Source organism: Mytilus californianus, unplaced genomic scaffold, assembly GCF_021869535.1.
Source record: "Mytilus californianus isolate M0D057914Y unplaced genomic scaffold, xbMytCali1.0.p SCAF_15, whole genome shotgun sequence".
Classification (NCBI taxonomy): Eukaryota; Metazoa; Mollusca; class Bivalvia; order Mytilida; family Mytilidae; genus Mytilus; species Mytilus californianus.
This window is the reverse complement of record NW_026262637.1, coordinates 1,827,767-1,848,189: the sequence shown is the minus strand read 5'-3', so window position 1 is coordinate 1,848,189 and position 20,423 is coordinate 1,827,767. Positions and strand designations below refer to the sequence as shown.

The following is a 20,423-nucleotide window of genomic DNA, read 5'->3' as shown; positions in this document are numbered from 1 at the left end:
TTTGGCATTGAAATTAGAAAGATCATATCATGGGTCATATGTGTACTTTCAAGTTGATTGGAGTTCAACGTCAGCAAAAACTACCTTGACCAAAAACTTTATCCTGACTTGACCAAAATCTTTAACCTGAAGCGGGACAGACGGACGGACGAACGAACGAACGGACGCATAGACCAGAAAACATAATGATCTTACTACTATCGTAGGTGGGTATACACATAAAAATAAATTACCTTTGATATCTCACGCTATACCTGAATCGGTTTCACTTTTGTCATCTCCATCACCTTAAATCAAATTTTAGAAATACAAATTAAAACGGTTATAAAGTTTGTGTCTTACTATCTCGTGCACATTTGTTCTTATGTTCATTTTGTATATACAGTTTGTGACAAAGGATTAGTTTGTAAATAAGTATTTTTATAAGCAGTTGTATGTAATGAATTAACAAAAATTATTATGCTATTTGAAATAAGGAGATAGATAGATACATTATTCTCTAAAACCAATTAAGAAAGGTACAGAGGGGGAAACATAATAATTAAACATACAATGATTAAGGTGGTTCATGGAGTAATTTTATACAAAAACAATACAAAAATACAAAATAATAACACAAAAATACAAAAATTCAAAAGTAAACACAAAAAACAAACAAAATCAAAAATAAACCCAGAAATATGATATGAATAAAAATTAAAAGATACGGATTCTTAATAAAATGTCCATTCACCAGGTTTCTTCTAATGCAGATACATTAACAGCATATTTGTTAGCTTTAAATATGTCATTTCATTCAATATTCCATTTGCTTATCTTATCTCCATTTCTAGTTATTTGGCCGTTGGTACATGTTTTTTTCCAACTGATACTCCGTCTCAAAGATCAATGATATTTCTAATGGGCAGTGGACGTCTGAGTACAATATTCTAAAGTTGAGTACAACGGAATGACGAACCATTTGTACGAAATCGGTAGTTCCACAGATGAACTTTTACTTGTTAATTTGCCTGATATATTTCCGTCAATACGATCATTCATTGTAAACAAATTATTAAATTTGCACATGCCAAGAAGCAAGTTGCTAAACTTTTTTTAATTTCTATCCTTATTACCTCTTATTTTATGAATATTACAATTTACTAGTTTGTCCTTCTCATTTTGCGGTATGCAATGAAGATCATTGATCTCATCGACAATATTATTTGGATCTATTTGTATAAAATCTGGATCGGTGTACGATCGGGTATTGAAATCTCCTGCTAAGCATATATATTTACAATCGCTCGACAAAGTTAATAGTTCGTTCTCAATTTCACGGAAACCATCGCATGAGATATATTTAACATTTTCTGGTGGAATGTATACAGTGCCAAATAGGGCATCTTCATCTAGTTTAGTTTAAGCAGAAGAGAGTTTAAACCAAAGGACGTATTTGCTATTACTTTTGATAATTTTAATGTGTCCCTAAAAAGTTTCTTTGAACCCCACAATTAAACCCCCGGATCTCCTGTCATTGAATCTCCATCTGTTTTTATCTCTAAAATATAGCTTGGAATAAAAATATCATCGCAGTCATCGGTGTTTGTCTCTTGTAGGAAAATAATATGATATGAGTTTATAAGTTCAATCAAGTCCGGATATTGCATTCATCTTTTTATACCGCAAATGTTCAAAGAAAGTATTTAAAAAAAAAGAGTTCGAATCTTAGAGTCCCCATCCGCAACATTATTCAGGTAGATTACTGTTGGAAGAGTTAGTTCGTGCTCTTTTACTTGGCCTGTTCGCAGGTCTAGTCATTTCATTAGTTACTTTTGTTCCCTGAATCTCGTGGTCTGGCATTAGGTTATATACATTTCCATCTATTATCAGTTTATCTTTTATGATCATTGTAGCATTTTCCTTGTTCTTTTGCTTCTTTCATTCTTGGATAAAGATGTCTTCTCCTTTCTTCGATTTCTGGGGGATATTGAAGTGGTTCCTTTTCGGTTTGGACCGACTTCTTGAACCATTCTCAAGTCTCTGTTGTATATGAATCTTGCTACTGTTGGCTGTGTTTATGTTTTACATTGTAATTTCTTTTATTACGAATCGATGGACATTGCCTATTTCAACCAATTTATTTATTTTTATGTCCTGTTTAATAAATTAAAGAGATGTGGTATGATTGCCCATGATTCGACGAGTTCAAATGACACGGATTTTTTTAGCAATTTTAGGCACAGGGACCCGGTTAGCGGATATATTTTTTTATGTGTTTAATCATTGTAATTTTATGAACTTAATATAAAAATAAGAAGATTTTTTATGATTGCCAATGAGACAACTCTCCTCAAGAGATCAAATGACACAGAACTTAACAACTATAGGTAACCGTGCGGCCTTCAACAATGAGTCAAATCCATACCTTTGTTTGTTTTTCGTATTTCCTGTCTATTTGTATTAAATTATTATCGTTGGCACCACGATTTGTATGTTAACTAGCAATGTGTAGTTACTTTCCATGTCCTTATACTGAAAAATTCTTAAAGGATCTAAATCTGCTTTTTGAATAGCCTTCTCGTCTTTTAATAAAAAAATAATCAAAAATATTGCACAATGTGACTATAAATCATACAAAGACATTCAATTCTTTCCTAAATGATTTTGCTATGAGACGCATGAATGGGTTTTCCATGGAATCAAAATAGTTAAAAGACAAATTAAAGGACGAAGACGAAGAGCATTGATGACCCTGAATTTCTAAAGGTTTTGCCACCTAATGTTATCAACGCTCAGTCAAATTGTCACAATCGGGAATGGGATACAGATTTATAGATTAGACGACTAGTCTGGTATTTAAATATCCTGGACATTCAAAACATGTGGCTATAGTGAGTAGGGTCATTAAAGACTACTTTTGTATGCTAACAATGTTACCTTGGTATAGATCCGTTATATCCTGGTCTGTTATAATACATTTCCATTCTTCGTCCTCTGTTACTCCATGATGGTGTGGATAAACACTATACACATTCCCTAATTCTGTAAGAAATGTTAAATCCTATGTGTTATGTGTTGTAATATTTTACTTTCTTTTGAAAATTATCTGTTTTTTTTAAAAGAAAGATAATGTTGCAAGAATAGTGTCATAAAAGTTCTATTCTTTTATTAAACGTAAAATTTTACACGCCAGAACGTGTTTTTTTAATTTATTTTTTATTATTTTTTTCGTTATTTTGTATCTTCTTAACATATTTGAATAATTTTGTTTAAATATATATAAATTACTGTTAATAAATCGCACCTACATTCTGTTCATTTCAGGATACTTAGATAATTATAACATACAGTACCTCTGCGTCTATTGTATCTACCCATACTTGTTATTCTTCTGCTCTTCCTAAAAGGTGTCAACATTAGGGTTTCTCTCACGTCAAGAAATGGAGTACGAATGTTAATCGTTTCTGAAAAATAAATTAATTGGTGTAAGATGTCGTAAGTTTTATCTTTTTTCATATACCTGACAGTGTGTATTCTACTTAATGATTTCTATTTTGTCTGCGCTGAAACCTTAAATGTCATTTTCAATTTGGTCCATTCGGTTTGTCTTAATACTTATAATCAATATGTTTATTCCATAAATTTCTATAAGTGCTTAATCAATGGACTATTGGAAAGAAACACACTTATATTCATAAATTGTTAAGTTTGGGTATAGACGTCTATACAAATAATGAAAACAGCTAGTTCCATAACTGCCAACACATATAAATATATGATGATGATGATGACAAAAAATAAATGCGTATTTTGACCTATGTAAATATGAACTCTGCTTTCTACGGGACGACACGCGGAGTCGGATTGTTAACGGAGATTATTAAATTGGTTGCAATGAATTACCGTGATTTTCCAGTGAAACAAAAACCGATAATTTCACATGTGAAATAAACTCGGTTATTTCACTCCTCTGCCGTTATACAACAATAGTAACAACATAAACGGTACCAATGTTTTTGCGCCAGATGCGCATTTCGACAATCAATATCTCCTCAGTGATGCTCGAGTCCTAAATATTTGAAAATCCAAAGCTTATTAAAAAGATGAAGAGCTATAAACCAAAAAGAACAAAACAGTATAGCCAAAGCCGGACAAGGAATCAGAGCTTTGCATGAGGGAGATACATTCCTTAGTTTGAAATAATTTCCAAAATTTTGTAACAGCAAATTTTAATAACACAAAATCCGTATTTTCATGCCAGTACCGAATTACTTCACTGATAATTAACTCATGCGCTACGCGCATTCGTTAATTAATGTGTTGTTCGGTCACTCGTTGAATATATTTCTATATTTGAATTCTTCGATTAGCCTTTCTATAAATGGAGAATAGAAACGGGGAATGTGTCAAGGAGACAAGAACCCGACAAAGAGTAGAAAAGAGCCCAATGCCACCAATGTTTTATCAACAGAACCAGAAAATTGTTTACAAGGCAATAGTTCGCAGTTAGACATGTCAGTCTATCTGGACTCATTATTCTGATTCCAGCCAGACCAGTTTTTGCTCTCACTCCTTATTTATACGTGCTTACATGAGAGGCAGTCAATACCAATTTATAGACTTTGGCTTAACATGGTCAGGGATAGAATTATTTAAAGTGATTTTGTTTTTGCAGAACTGCTACCATTTTTAAGAACACACTGTTATCATTATCAGGTTGATCCACCTGAACAAGATGCTTTTTTGAGGGTCCTATATTTTGTTGGATTATATGATCTTTCATGAATGTATTTGGATTTCGGAAACATTCGTATCAGTTTTTGCTTCGAATCATGTTAGTTGTACATTTAGTTTCGAAATTGTTCTGCAAACTGCAAATCTCCTCATTTCTAATTAATTTACATTATACATTTTGTCTGAAAGTTGAGGTAATGTTTTGGCCTTTGTTGGATAAATCAACATTATTTCAGTAAAATTGGTATTATTACTGCTATATCATTATGTCCAATACGTTTGTTTACTTTATTATGTCAATTCGCAGTAGATATCTATTTTTCAATTTCACGTCCTATATAGTTATGAAACAAGCGTTTGTCATCATGTCATACACTTAATTTATGTAAATGCCCTACTTATCTTTTGAAAGATTAAATCGCCGACGTTCACCATTTGGCAATCCAATAGGTGCATGCACTATGCCAAATATCGGATGGACGCACGAAATCATTTTTTTTTCATTTACTAGCACTAGGTCCACACCACTGCCGGTATACTGAGGATATCATCAACATACTAGTAGTAGTCAGTACTTTCATGATGTTTTACAGACTTTTCCTAAGCTCCCCGTCGATAAAATAAGAGACTATTAGGAAATTAAGGTTCCGAATTCCTCAGGCAAAATTGACCTTTAGGCTATTTTTAAGTCCCTTTTGGTACCTGTATTTTCCAAAACAGTTCTGAATTTTGGTTCATCTATGCTCATCAACGTCGTACTTTATTTGGCTTTTTTACTTTTTGATTCGAACGTCACTGATGAGTCTTTTGAAGACGAAACGCGCATCTGGCATGCGCAATTATTAGCCTGGAATCTTTGATGATTATATTGGTCATATAGATAGAGCTTGAAGTATTTAGGAAAAACAAACATACCTGGATCTCAAGATGTTTGAGTTTGAAGGTTATTGATAGGGCTAAATCCTGCTAATCGCTACGGACTGAACAAAAATAATTAAGTGGTATTTTCTGTCATGTTTTCTGTTCTTTTGTCGGGGTGTTGTCTCTTTGACACAATCCCAATTTCCATTCTCAATTTTATATCGAACAACTTTAATGTTTCTATTAATTTATTTATGGTGGTTTATAAACCTGTAGATTGAAAGGCAATATGTTGTCTAGTAGATATCCAAATAAGGCCAAATGTCACTGTTATGGATAACCTATCCGAAACTGTACATAATAGAACAGTGATTCTTCTTTTTGCATTTCAAACACGATTTAGTACAATTAAATCACATAGCAACATTAAAATATATAACACTGCTAACTAGTATGAGTCTGAAATGGGCAATATTTGTACTCGATTGTACTGTTTTTTACTCGGCCAATCGGAATTGGTCTGAATTTTGTTTGATATTTTTCGACTATAGTCTGAACCATACTAGACATTCTGAACTTGTAATGACATGTACTCTACCATTTCTAAACCATTTAAAAGAATCTGATATCTGAACCACACTCGATCAAGTCTGAACCATAATCGACCAAGTCTGAATCATACTCAACGAAGACTGAACCATACTCGACTAAATCTTAACAATCCTCGATCTATTCTTAATCTCTCAGTTTCTATTAAGAGTTTATTCATTTACAAAATTTGTTTCCCTTAGCTAGACATTTGACCAAACGGTACTATATAAGTGATTTGTCAGATGAGAAAAATAGCCCAAGGCCACAATGGGTCTTCAACACAGCGAGAAAATCCTGCTTCAGCTGGCCTCTAAACACAAATGTATACTAGTTCAGCAAAAATGGACACCAAACTAAACTCCGAAACATATTAATGAACCAAAATAAAAAGAAAAAACCACACAAGACTAACAAAGGCCAGAGGTTCATGACTTGGGATAGGCGCAAAAATGCGTAGGGGTAAGTATAATGCCATCATAAATAACACGAAAAGAACATAATCCGTATAAGGCCAACAACTGGTTTAAGAATAAAAGTGTTTATTTTTGATGCAAAGACTTTATGAGTGAATTAATATTAATTCCAAAAAAAAAATTCCATCTTTAATGACTTGACAACAGTATCGTAACTATATCCCCTCTGAATAGGCCTAATTAAATTAAAGATTCGGTTAGCGTTTAAGGTGAATGACGACTTTTTTTTTCTTTTTATAGAATATTACCATAAAATATAGGATGTCAAAATTCCAAACGTATACGATATCTCCACGTTGATTGATATTTACAAATGATGTCTTTGTATCGAAGATAAAATTTAGTAAATAAAGGTAACAGTAGTATACCGCTGTTCGAAACTCATAAATGGATTGAGATAAAACAAATCCGGGTTTCAAACTAAAACTGAGGGAAACACATCAAATATAAGAGGAGAACAAAGACACTACAGAAACACTAAAATGCAACACACACAGAAACGAACTATAAGATAACAATAGCCATTTTCCTAAAAGTTTTGATAAGTTTGTGATATCGAAAACCTTGTTGTAATAATTTTCAGTACTACAGATATTTCATTCGTTAAAACCAAAAACGTTGTTACATACACGAACTAATCGAACAAATTGAGATATATAAATATTAAGTATTAAGCTTCCCGTTAAAGATCTATATCTATATATTCCGTTCATCCTATTTTGACTCTTTAAAATTCAAGAGTCTATCCTAAATTGAGGTAAATTATATGGCCTTCATAATACCATTTCGATCCCTAACATCACTAAAGAGACATTAATTGTCGAAATCCGGATATGGTGTATAAACATTTTTGCACCTCATGTTTGTGATAAACCATCTTTTCCACAAGTTTATTGTTTTCTGTTTGGTATTTATTAATATTAAGATCCATTTTGTACTGGTGATCAATTTATTTGGCAATCGCCAATGGCAGTCAGCAGGGTTTAAGAACATCCGTTGTTCGACCTGTTAGTCAAATGCGTTTACGAATTTTTTACACTCTAAAAGTAATTAATTCCACGATTTTTGTAGGCCTTATTTATATTTATTACCGGTTTTGTTTTATTATACCAAGTGTACAAGTAAGTAGAATAGACAGTTTAGTAGAGAACAATGGGCTGGATACGAAATAAATCTAGATTTGTAATGTATTTTGTGCAGCTATTAAATAGTTGGCACTTTTATGTTTTTCGGGTCTGCTTGTAAAGAGGTAGCTAAAAAACAATTCGTTAACGATGTAATTTCCCCAAATTGAATCAGTTGGAAAGTCATTACCTTTGCAGAACCTCAATATAAAACTTACGTCAAACAATAATGACATTATAGGCAGCCGGGACAAAAACGAATTCCTTGCCGAGTTTTTTGGGTCGAGTACGGTTCACATTTTGGCACAGACTGGTCGAGTAAGGTTCAAACTCCTGGGATCGGGTATTGTTCAAGCCTTAATGTCCTTTGGTCGAGTATTAAAGTGTTTGCTATGGAATCGACTTAACTCGAATATACTCTTTCCGAATGGATTAAGGCGATGTAATCAAAATAAAACAAAAATGTACGGGTCTTAAATACACATGCTTTACCGATCTTTAAAGACACAAAAGTCTCTTTCCTCAAACGAGAAAAACGAACGGCCTATGTTATGTACAAAAAAATGAATGAAACACAAATATGTAACACAGCAACAAACGACAACTTCTGAATTACAGGCTCCCGACTTAGGACTGGCACATACATACAGAATGTGGCGGGGTTAAACTTGCTAGCGGGATCCCAACCCTCCCCCTAACATAGGACAGTGGTGTAACAGTACAACATAAGAACGAACTATCAAAATCAGTTGAAAAAGGGTTAACTCATCAGATGGATACAAATAGAAATACATCAAACAAAAACACAGAGTGGACGTGGTCGGGTACTTGTACATCCCAACAGCATAAACACATAAGTACAGATCTGAGAGTACTCGTAGTTATTGACAGCTAGTTCAAACCCAATACCAACTGAAAAATAAATCTTGCATCTAAGACTAAATTATCAATCATTACACATCCAACATCCAATGGATTTAGTGTATAGGCGTCATAAACAGTCACAGAAAAACATGACCTTGTGCAATTCCAGGATACAGGTTTCGATAGATTGTAGATCCATGAAAGTGCATATGTATATAACAATAATATTTAGTTTGCTTTTAATTTACTGATAACAACATCAATATTTATACCAATAAAACAATATTCAAAGATCTAATTACAGTGTTGCATTAGTAACCTTTTAGAAAAAGTTTATTTAAAGGATCGATACGTTTACCAGGATCGTTTTTAAATTTCCGGGCACGGTAAACAACATCTCCGTAAAAATCAGGATCTGAAATAAGTTTTCTACAGGTACAAACAAACTTCAAAACCAAATGATGTCTTACATCAATATCTGAGTTTTAAGTTCTATTGTGATTTCATTAATTCAATTAACTTTGAGCAGACTGGTTATTCTTTCCTTGGTTGAAAGAAGGAACAAGATAACAAGAAGGAAGTCTAAAACTATAGTCGAAGAAACAGAAGCAATATAGTAGGACATACAACAACCTGACATTAAAACAATACATAGAAATGTACGAATTAACCTTACCTGAAGCTGTTGGTGATGACAGTTGCTGCGGAAGGTTATACAATCTTCCAAATTCTTAATTTTCGTTCTTATTTGATAAAAAAACTAATATATTATGTGATAGTGTAATAACATAAAAACAGAAGCCGGATTTGTGATAGAAAAGCACTTGGTGAAAACAGTATTTATTTCAATCTTAAACGAGAATGAATTTCTTAACATGTCTTTGACTTTCAACATAGAAAAAACTTATTCTTACAGTTTATTCATTAAAACACTTTTATTATCCCTTTTTCGATTATGGTAATTTAGTTTTTCTTGATATTGACAACATTCGATGTGTTATCTTAACGAAAGAAAGCAAAACGATCCCTATTTGAAGAGGGTGGTATTTGAATAAAGGCAACAGTAGTATACCGCTGTTTAAAAGTCATAAATCGATTGAGAGAAAACAAATCCGGGTTACAAACTAAAACCGAGGGATACACATCAACTATAAGAGGAAAACAACGGAACAACAGAAACACTGAAGTGTAACAAAAACAAACGCCAACATACATAGAAACGGACTATTTGATAAAAAATTGTTTGAGACAAATGCAAAAGCTTCATTTGAACACTGATTCCTGACAAATATCATATCAATTTCAAAAAATCATTTAAACGATAAACTTATTTTTAACATATGAATATTGATACATTGAGAAAGATTTTGATTTTAGCTCAAATTAACTATTTCTGGAGGATGATTTGAGAATTGAAATTTGCTTAAATGGAATTATGGTTTTCTGTTCTATAGAGTTCATATGATTTAAGGTGTAATACCACCAAATCATAGTACGTCACATCCGGTTGCATACGAAAATAGGTCGAAAAAAATATTCCCTTGAATTTGACATTTGTAGGTAATTGATCCTACATTTCATTGCAGTAAAACATTTCTGTGTCATAAACATATATCTTGGGTATTTCAAAGCACCATTTTTTTTTATTTGGGGTTTCTATAGAATATTTTGGAAACTTGAGGTTACATGGTTACTAAAGCTTGTACACGGGTTACAAAATTGGAAAAAATTGATTGGTTAACTTCCAGTGATGGTTATTTTGTTATATACAATGAAATGTTATGTGAAATATTTTCTATAGTACTGGACAGGATAAAACTTTACTCATGCCAAGTATTTCTTTTTTTGAAACAAAGATAAATTCTGCACAATATTTGAAAAGTGCAAATTTAACAAAGACTAATAGGGGAAAATCAATGGTGGTATTACACCTAAAATAGGAAGCTGTACATGCACCTTTGACCTTGTGAATACTCTCATGTGTATAAATTTCTTGCTATTCAAGTGAAATATTACAAATAATGAAATATTCTGAGTGGACTGAGTCTTCAAAACACATTTTATGAGAAAATTTCTTTGAAATAGGACTTTACCATGAATATTAGTTGACAGAACAAGCCATACTTAGAGTTTTGGGGAGCTTTTTCTCCTTATTTCTTATATTCTGCTATACTAGAAAATTTTTCATAAGAAAAACTTTAATAAATATATAGTTTTAAGTAAATGAAATTACTTTTAAAGCAGTAACAACAAATTATTCACCAAAAGAGAAGCTTTTTATGTCCCTCTCTGGAACGCGGCGTAATTTAAGTTCTACGTAAGGACTTATTGAAACCTCCTTGGAGACAGTAAACTTTTATTCGGATAGCTCATTCAGCTTGAATACTTCAATTAATCATTTATCATAACATTTCTATCATAAATGAGTGAAAGTTACCCCCAAATTTCTATTTATTGGCCTAAAAAGTAGAAATTTTGAGGAAATGAGAGGTATAAATGGACCAAAAGAGACCTTATAAGGAAGACAAAGAGGTCCATTAGTAGTATTTATCATCCTAAAGTCATCTTTTGTATCATATTCAACCGTTTGTAGGCAGATGAGATAAATATTTGAACATTTATTGGTCCACACTTTATTCTATCATGATGCGGCTTGGTTTGAATTTTTCGAAGTAATTTTGCTCGAATCGCTGTAGATGTCGTCTTACATTATACTAGATTTTTCTCAAACTATTGAACTGATTATGACAAAACTTGACAGGAATGCTTGAAATAACCAGTATTACAAAGGAAAAAAGACACATTCAGTTTATTTAACATAAAAGTCTTCTTTAGGTGTAATACCACCAAATCATAGTACGTCACATCCGTTTGCATACGAAAAAAGGTCGAAAAAAAATATTCCCTTGAATTTGACCGTTGTAGGTTATCGATCCTACATTTCATTGCAGTAAAACATTTCTGGGTCATAAACATATATCTTGGGTATTTCAAAGCACCATTATTTTTTTATTTAGGGTTCCTATAGAATATTTTGAAAACTTGAGGTTACATGGTTACTAAAGCTTGTACACGGGTTAAAAAAGGGGGAAGATTTGATTGGTTAACTTCCAGTGATGGTTATTTTGTTATATGCAATAAAATGTTATGTGATTTTTTTTCGATAGTACTGGACAGGATAAAACTTTACTCATGCCAAGTATTTCTTTATTTGAAACAAAAATAAATTCTGCACAATTTTTTGAAAAGTGCAAATTTAACAAAGATTAATAGGGGAAAATAAATGGTGGTATTACACTTTAAAAAAAAAAAACCAAAAAAAAAAACCAAAAAAAAAAAATCAAAAAAAAAACTCCAAAAAGAAAACCAAATGTCATATAAGAACCAGAAAAGGTGATTTTCTTGAAAATCTTGCAAAATTTAGAAATGTTCATTCTTGACGTTTGACCTTGATTTACCGAAAATTGAACCGTGCGAATTATTGACGACAGGGCGAAACAGAATGTACAGTTAATAAGCTTTTGAATGATATATAATAAAGACGTATGTTAGGTGGGTGCATTAAAGTCGTTAAGCAAGCGACTTTTGAAAAAAATGTCACTCGCCTTAAACGTTAAGTTCAGATCAAAACAACTTTTAAAAACTTACCTGTGCTTTTGATTTCATCTAATACATCCGACAACCATTTGTCATCATTACCAGTGACATTGATTTGTTTAGTTTCCTTCAAAACATTTGGTACCTGTATATTTTCCAGAACTATTGTTATCACGTTTGCTGGGTTATATTTAAAATCCTCAAAATTTGGGAGTTGTAAAGAGTCTTCCGTTGTAGTTTTTCCTATGATATATATCATATTCTGAACAGTGACAGTGTGAAGTTGTTTTGACGGCACATGCAATAATTCTTTTCGTGAAATCTTCTTGGACTGTGACAAAGCAGAATAAAACCATCGTATCTCGTTGGTATTCCCCATAAGCCAAATCAATCTATAATTTTCATCATACATTGGATGATTACTATCATATGACTCATTTCCTGAACGATCTTCGGTGTATCTCAATATATATACCATGGACACTACAATATAATAAGTTAAATACAAATTATGTCCTCACCCTGTTTGATGGTACCAATGTGTCCTCTTGTATGACCGTGAAAAAATTTTCAATTCACATTTTGAAATGGTGGAAAGCCTTAAGTGCCAATAATACACATCTTGGTTCGAAATTTAACTCAGTACAGCCAACAGCTGGTTAAAATTCAGAATCAGTATACCACTACTTATATAAAAAGAAGATGCTGTTGAGTGATTTCCAATGAAACAACTGTCAATTGGTCGGTTTCGTTGCTATAGAACTGTTTGAATCGGAGGTTACCACTTATCAAGTTTCCATTAATTCGGGTACAGACATGAACTGAAGAATACATTATAAATAAAGGAGTAGCCAAATTGTAAGCACATTCAAATTGTGTTTTCATGTTGTACTTTTTCGGCCTTTTGGTTTCGATGCTTACAAAACCTGACGTTTGTGGATTGCAAAACGTTAATTTCTAAGGATACCTCACCCCCAGTTTTTGGTGGGGTTCGAGTTGCTTAGTCTTTAGTTTTCTATGTTGTGTCTTGTGTACTATTATTTGTCTGTTTGTCTTTTTATTTTTTAGCCATGAGGTTGTCAGTTTATTTTCGATCTATATGTTTGACTGTCCCTCTGGAATCTTTCGCCCCCCTCTTTTGATATCGTATTCTACAAACCTTGTTGGAATAGAAATTTTGACACTGTAAGCTCCTATTTTAGAAAAAGGTCATAGATAATTTATAATCATAATGTGAGCTTCATGTTTTCATAGGTGCATAAAATAAATCAAAGACGTTTAGCTTGTCCTCAAAATCACACCACACCTTAGCAATTCTTGATATTATAATACAAAATATCCAAGCAATCTTTTATAATTTTGTTTCAGCTTTTATGGCTTTCTTGTTTTCACGTTTTGAAAACAAGACATCTTACTTACAGAGATAAGTTTTGATAACAAGATTTGTCGGCACAAAATGCCTCGATTGCAAAAAAACGCCTGAACCCATTATTAGTGGAAATTTGAGAATGAATGTCTGTACGACTGTTATTTTTATGAAATATTAAAAATGCAAAGCCAATAATTTAGACACAGTTCAGCGGAGCGAAACAAGACGTAAACTCAATCTATAACTGATCATAGAAGACTAACATACTAAAAATCAGCTCAATATGTGAAAGCAGCGAGAAAAAAAGTCCGTATTACTGCTTTTTTCATGAAATTTTCAAAGTCCAAACCCAGTAATTTCTGCAAAAACCAGTGGAGCGGACCAAACGTAAACTCAATCTGTAACTCATCATTGTAGACTCACATACTAAAAATCAATATGTGAAGGCGTTTAGAAAAAAAAGTACGTATAATTGTTCGTTGCGGAATGACGGAATGACGGAATGAAGGAATGAAGGAATGACATAATGACGGATAAGGGTAAAACTGTATGGCCCAACAACTCTTTTTCAGGGCCATAATGAAAAATGTTAATGCTATTTTGGGATACGAGGTTGAATTGAAAGGTAAACCTAATGATTGTAAAAAAGAAACAAAGCTCTGGGATTTTGTTTTGGACTCCAAAGTCAACCATGTAAAATGGAAATTATGTTGTCTAGATGAAAGCTAGAGGGAATCGAAATGATCAGTTTTGAAAGTTTCATTAAAACCAAGAATATTAAACTAATCTATAGAATATTAGAAAGACCAACACGAAGTTGGGATGCAATTATCAAAAACTAGCTGACACAAATTTTGGTATAAAAATGTTTTTATTTATATGCCTGTAAACATCCTACCAAAACGCTTAAGCAGTTACTGCATGGTGTGAGATTCATTAAATGACTGGACATGAAAGAAATAATATTCTAAAAAAAACGTATCTGTTAATAATAATATGAAATGAAAATTGAAATTTTTGTTCTTCCCTTCCTTTTCCAAGATTCATATCGCCAATGTTAAAGATTTTTGGAATATCGAAACAGAAACTTAAAATTTAAAAATTTTAAATTATAAAGAAACTAAGGTTTCAATTCCCTCAGGCAAAGTTAACCTTAGATGGATTTTCGGGAAAATTTAGCATTCGGAAAGGTCAGAATGAAATTAAATTTACAAAAAATATATTCAAAATCTGCTCTATATATTTTTAAGAAAGAAGTAAATGATATTATCAAAATTATTACAAAATAAAACTAAAAATCATATACAGTGTCAAAAAATAGCAACAATCAACATTTAATCTATTTAGACGTGGATCAGTTTAAATATAAATATATATATTATTTTCATTTTGCATTAATACTTTGGTGATCGAATATCGTGCCAGTTTACATACTCTATATAGCTATATACACTATGTAATCAATTATGTATTCCTTCGATTGTGTTTCAGATAATTATTGTTAAGATTAATAAAAGCTTCTTACTCTTTCTGTTTATTATATCCATAACATCTGAAAGCCATTTGTCATCAGTACCAGTGTCATTGATTTGTTTGGTTTCTTTCAACAGATTTGGGACAGTCATTTTGTCCCGGACTACAGTGACTGTGTCAACGTCAAACTGAGACTGAACTTTCGGATACAGTAAAAAGTCTTCTTCTTTTGAAAATTTAGCTACGACACATATGATACCCTTAATTGCTGTCTTTTGCAGTTCTACTAAAGGCATTAAATTCATATATGAGTCTATAGTCTTTTCTGATTTTGATAAATCAGAATAAAAGCATCGTACCTCTTTGGTATTCCCCATAAGCACAATCAACTTATAATCATCGATATCATTACGTGTAGCACGCCGACGATTTCTTTGAATTTTTCCAAGTACGCTCTTATTTATCAACCTCAATGTGTATACCATGGACACTACAATAAAAGATTTAAATAAATATGAGGAAACATATGATTGATAGTACTTATATTTCGTTTTGAAATACCGCCTTTCAAAACTCAACAAGAAGACTTATTTAGGACAAAGCCAACAAGTAAAACTTTCAACAGTAAACAGCTTCAACCTTCAATTATATAAGATTACATGTACTATCCTATGTAGACTACAATGCAGAGATTAAAAAAACAACAAAAAGAACCTCAAGCTACATAAAAAGCACACTTTTCACTGTTAGTGTAGTATCATACATGTTTAAAAAATATTCATCAAAGATAAAAGTTGCCACCTTCTTCATGTGCCTGTCACAATTGGAAGCCTGAAATTCAGTCCGTGTCGTTTGTTATTATCAATTGAATGTATTTTTTGTTTTAGTCATTATGATGACTTTGGTTATCTCGTTTGAATTTTCAAGTATGCGGTTTGGGCTTTACTCATTGTTGAAGACCATAAGATGATCTATGTTTGGTTGGATCAACATCTTTTGGTTTCTGCTTAATATTTATCTCATCGATAATCAAACCACATCCTCTTGTTCATATTTTTATTAACAGAAAGAAAAGAAAAAAAACCACTTGATATACACTGAGGAGACAGTAATAAAACGACAAAAAGATATTTAGTGGTCAACTTACGGTCTCCAACAAAAGATATTTTAACGATATGTTAAGCCTGAAGTCGTTTAAGTCCAAATCAGTCAATGACTTTTTTGACAGATAATCAAACAATGTACAATCGACAAACAGTTATTATACACACAGAAGAAGAAGTATACTTAACAACAAAATTATTTTCATTTACCTGTGTATAATATGACGCAGGTTTCTTCAAAAGTGATGATTTTCTAAAAATTGTTTGACATTTCACCGTGATATCATACTTAACTTTGTTAAAACCTGTTTATTTACTTTTGACTTTATTATTTATCCCTTGTAATTTTTTATTAACTGTGTATTTGCATTCAGGTGTCACAGGTCAAATTTATTCGTTCATTGTGTGTTAATTTACGTTTTTTGATTGAGTTAAGCCTTCCAATTGATATTTTATAGTGTGTTTTTCTATGTTGTGATGTTATACTATTGTTTCAGAAAAGGGAGAAGGTTTGGTACCATTAAAACGTTTAATCCCGCTGCAAATGTTTGCACCTGTCCTAAGTCAGGAATCTGATTACAGTAGTTGTCGTCTGTTTATGTAGTTCATACGTGTTTCTCGTTTTTATATAGGTTAGACCGTTGGTTTTTCCGTTTGAATTGTTTTACACTAGTAATTTTTTGGGGCCCTTTATAGCTTGCTGTTAGGTGTGAGCCAATGCTTCGTGTTGAAGGCCGTACCTTGACCTATAATGGTTTACTTTTATACATCGTAACTTGGATGGAGAGTTGTCTCATTGGCACTCATACCACATCATCCTATATCTATATATAAGGAAAACGAAAATGGGGAATTTAAATTCATGCCAAAAATCTTTCGGTGGAGGAGAGTTGAATTTGGTGATCTAGATGGGTAAACACTGACTGCCTCGCTTGACATATAATGCATGACATATATATTCCAAAGCATACATACATCCGAATAACTTGAAAAGAAGTAATATCAACTTGTCATTAGGAACCCTTGGTTCAATATCTTTCTTGTAAGCAGCATCCTTGGGAAATATTTATTGTCCATGAAAAGCGCAATATGCAAAAACTCTTTGAGAAAAAGCAACAAGATAAGTTAAAGGCTATCAAGCAACTTACTTTGTCTATGTATCACATCCATAACATCTAAAATCCATTTCTCATCATTGCCATCTTCATCAATTTGTTTGGTTTCTTTCAAAATAATTGGTACCGTCACATTGTCCCGGACCACTGTTACAATGTCATTTTTCAAAGATCCTAAATCCATAATAGAAAAGTCTTCTTCTTTTGAGGATTTAGTTATAATACATATAATGCTCTTTATGTTTGTCATTCGAATATTTCCTGTTTTACTAAGCATTAATTTCATACTTGGATCCATGGTACTTTCTGACATCTTCAATGTAAAATAAAACCAGAGTATCCCTATAGTTTTTCCTTTCAACAAAATCAATTCATCCCTCATCCCCTCAATCTCGTTAAAATAATGCAGTGGTGGATATCTTGAAGGACCATACATACATATGTATACCATAGACGCTACAATATGAATTGTAATATTATTCTATTGTTATCATGTAGTTTAAACTTATTCTACATGCATAGTTAACTGTGTTACTTTCTCCATCCTCGTAAGTCCCCTTATTAATTGTTAATTTATTACACAAATCATGTCAAGAACATTATGTCAAAACTAGTTTTTAAGGAATATTTACGCTTGTCAATGTTATATGTTCTTACAGAGGAATGTGTTTGTCTCTAAAAGAAAGAAAGATACCAGAGGGACAGTCAAACTCATAGATCGAAAAAAAAAAACCGAAAGACCAACAGACAAATAATAGTACACAAGACACAACATAGAAAACTAAAGACTAAGCAACACGAACCCAACCAAAAACTTGGGGGTGATCTCAGGTACCCCGGAAGGGTAAGCAGATCCTGCTCCACATGTGGCACCCGTCGTGTTGCTCATGTTATTACAAATCCGGTAAATAGTCTAATTCGGTAGGTCACATTCGTGGTGAAAAAGGAAGGGGATTGTAATTACGACATAAGAAACATATCCGATATTATCTGTGAAACGGTTATTCCATAACGGTCAACCAACATCGTGATGGCGTCCTTAAAATTTACGAAGGGATGATTTCAACTTCACCATTTAGAACTCTTGGTTCAATAGCCTCCTTGTGAGCAGCAACCCTCTATCAAGGAAATCATTATAGGAAATACAAGCCCGGAAATATCGTACCAATTGGGAGATATATACTCCGTATGCAGGCGCTGCTGGAATGTTGCTACATAGAAATGGAAAGTTCACAATTGGGAAGCTGAAATCATCTCTTTTGTCGTAAAGTTTTGTTTTCAACCGACACTAATTATCAATTTCTAGATGTAAGTCAAGATATGAGGCAGACTTAACTGTATATGTTGTATCCTTAATCTCTAAATCAGATCAGAAGTTTTTGAAACACATAACCCCTCCCCCCCCACCCCCAAATATAACGGTATTTACACCACGAATTTTACTCTGAGTACAGACAACCCTGTGCACCCGGAAAAGTTGAATTGCATGACAGGAACTAGACAATTCAATTTAAATGCAATTTATGTTCAGAAAGTTATAAACTTTCTGGATTTTGATATCAATTTTTTTTCATTCATGCAGAAGGTGCCAAAATAAACTAAGTTTGGATAGAGGTTTGAGAAAATCCCTCATATAATAAATGTTGTGAGTATAACCAATGTTATTTCAACTGATTGGGCGGAGCTTACGTTTTAATTTGCACAAGGACAGTCTATTTGAAGATATGTGTGATAAGGGTGATTCCCGTTATAATAATTATTATGAATTTCTAATCACCAATCAGTGTCACCAATGGCACGAATGAAATAGTTTTAAATGTATAGCATTTATGTGTGCTATAGCTAAGAATTTCAAAATGTCGGCTATTGCATTATTCTATCAAAAACCTTTGTTACACCCTATTTTTCCTTCCTTAAATATGATCATACTATTCACCTTTACCAAAAAAGAAATTTTCGATTTACACATGTATGTTTTACCGCTTCTCAGACTTACTATTTATGCACATCTGCTAGTTCGGGTAAATCATTCTGTATTACGAATCATGGCAGAAGGTAAGAAGATAATTTTTTATTGAAAGTTTCCTCTCAACAAAAAAAAATAGTTTACAACTTGTCAAAGTTTTTTTAGTCACAGATTCAGCAACCGACGGCCACTCCAATAATAGGCTTTACAAAGAGGCAGAAGCTAACCTGGTTAGCACCAACCCCAACAACAACAAAAAATGCATTCGTAATGAAAGGAATAAAAAAGTATGTCAAAACGTTATAGGATAACGACATATGTATAATTTGCAACTACATGCCGTCGTCATAGTTATACTTTCATATCCACAATTACCAAAATGTGACAATTTTTACATGTTTTAAAATAAAATTGAGAATGGAAATGGGGAATGTGTCAAAGAGACAACAACCCGACCATAGAGCAGACAACAGCCGAACTCTATTTAAAAAAAAAATCAACGCCTGTGTCTCTCTTTTTACTTTGCGAAAACACATATAGTGTTTACATATTTTAACCCACCAATGACCACAATTAGACACTTCATTGATGAGTTTATTCCTAAACACCTATCCATAGATGGACTGGTCTATGATAAGCGAACCGGTTAAGCCCCGCTTAGAGTAGTGAAATAAATCAAGTAATAGTATTGATTCAAATGGACAATAGATGGACAATAGACATCTGCAAACATTAAGTGATTTAAACTGTGTAACTGAGTGGACCGTATCAAATGAAACTCATGTGTTTGTTTATTTTGCTATCATCTGCAGACTGGAAATAAAATGCACATCAAAATCCAGGTAATTTTTAATTTTCTGTAACATAGACTACATGTAACTTTTAAATATCTAGGTCCTGCCACGCCTTAAAACTTTCATAGATGCATCAGTTTGTCTGTGCTCATAGCAGATTTTGTTGTGTAAACACGGTCATATTTTGCAATTCCTTTTGATGAACCTTAAAAAAGAAATATTTGGTGTTTTTTAAGTAAAATTAGAGATATGAGAATACGTACGTCTTTAATGCGATGCAATAGTAGTTTACCGATGTTCAAATTTCGTGAATCCTTTAAGAATATACAAATCAAGATAAAAAAATCTAAAGAAAATTAACTAAATCGCATGAAGTC

General features: G+C 32.5%; 1 protein-coding gene across 1 annotated transcript in view; it reads right to left on the bottom strand.

Moving 5' to 3' along the window:
• Positions 1–243: 243 nt before the first annotated feature.
• LOC127725935 (uncharacterized) overlaps positions 244–20,423 on the bottom strand; it is a 94,561-nt gene continuing 74,381 nt past the window's right edge. The window contains exons 13-18 of the mRNA XM_052233240.1: positions 17,320–17,742; positions 15,121–15,558; positions 12,278–12,709; positions 3,336–3,446; positions 2,920–3,024; positions 244–287 (exon numbers count right to left, since the gene is read on the bottom strand). Coding sequence (XP_052089200.1) covers positions 244–287; positions 2,920–3,024; positions 3,336–3,446; positions 12,278–12,709; positions 15,121–15,558; positions 17,320–17,742 — 1,553 coding nt within the window. The remainder of the gene's footprint in view (positions 288–2,919; positions 3,025–3,335; positions 3,447–12,277; positions 12,710–15,120; positions 15,559–17,319; positions 17,743–20,423) is intronic.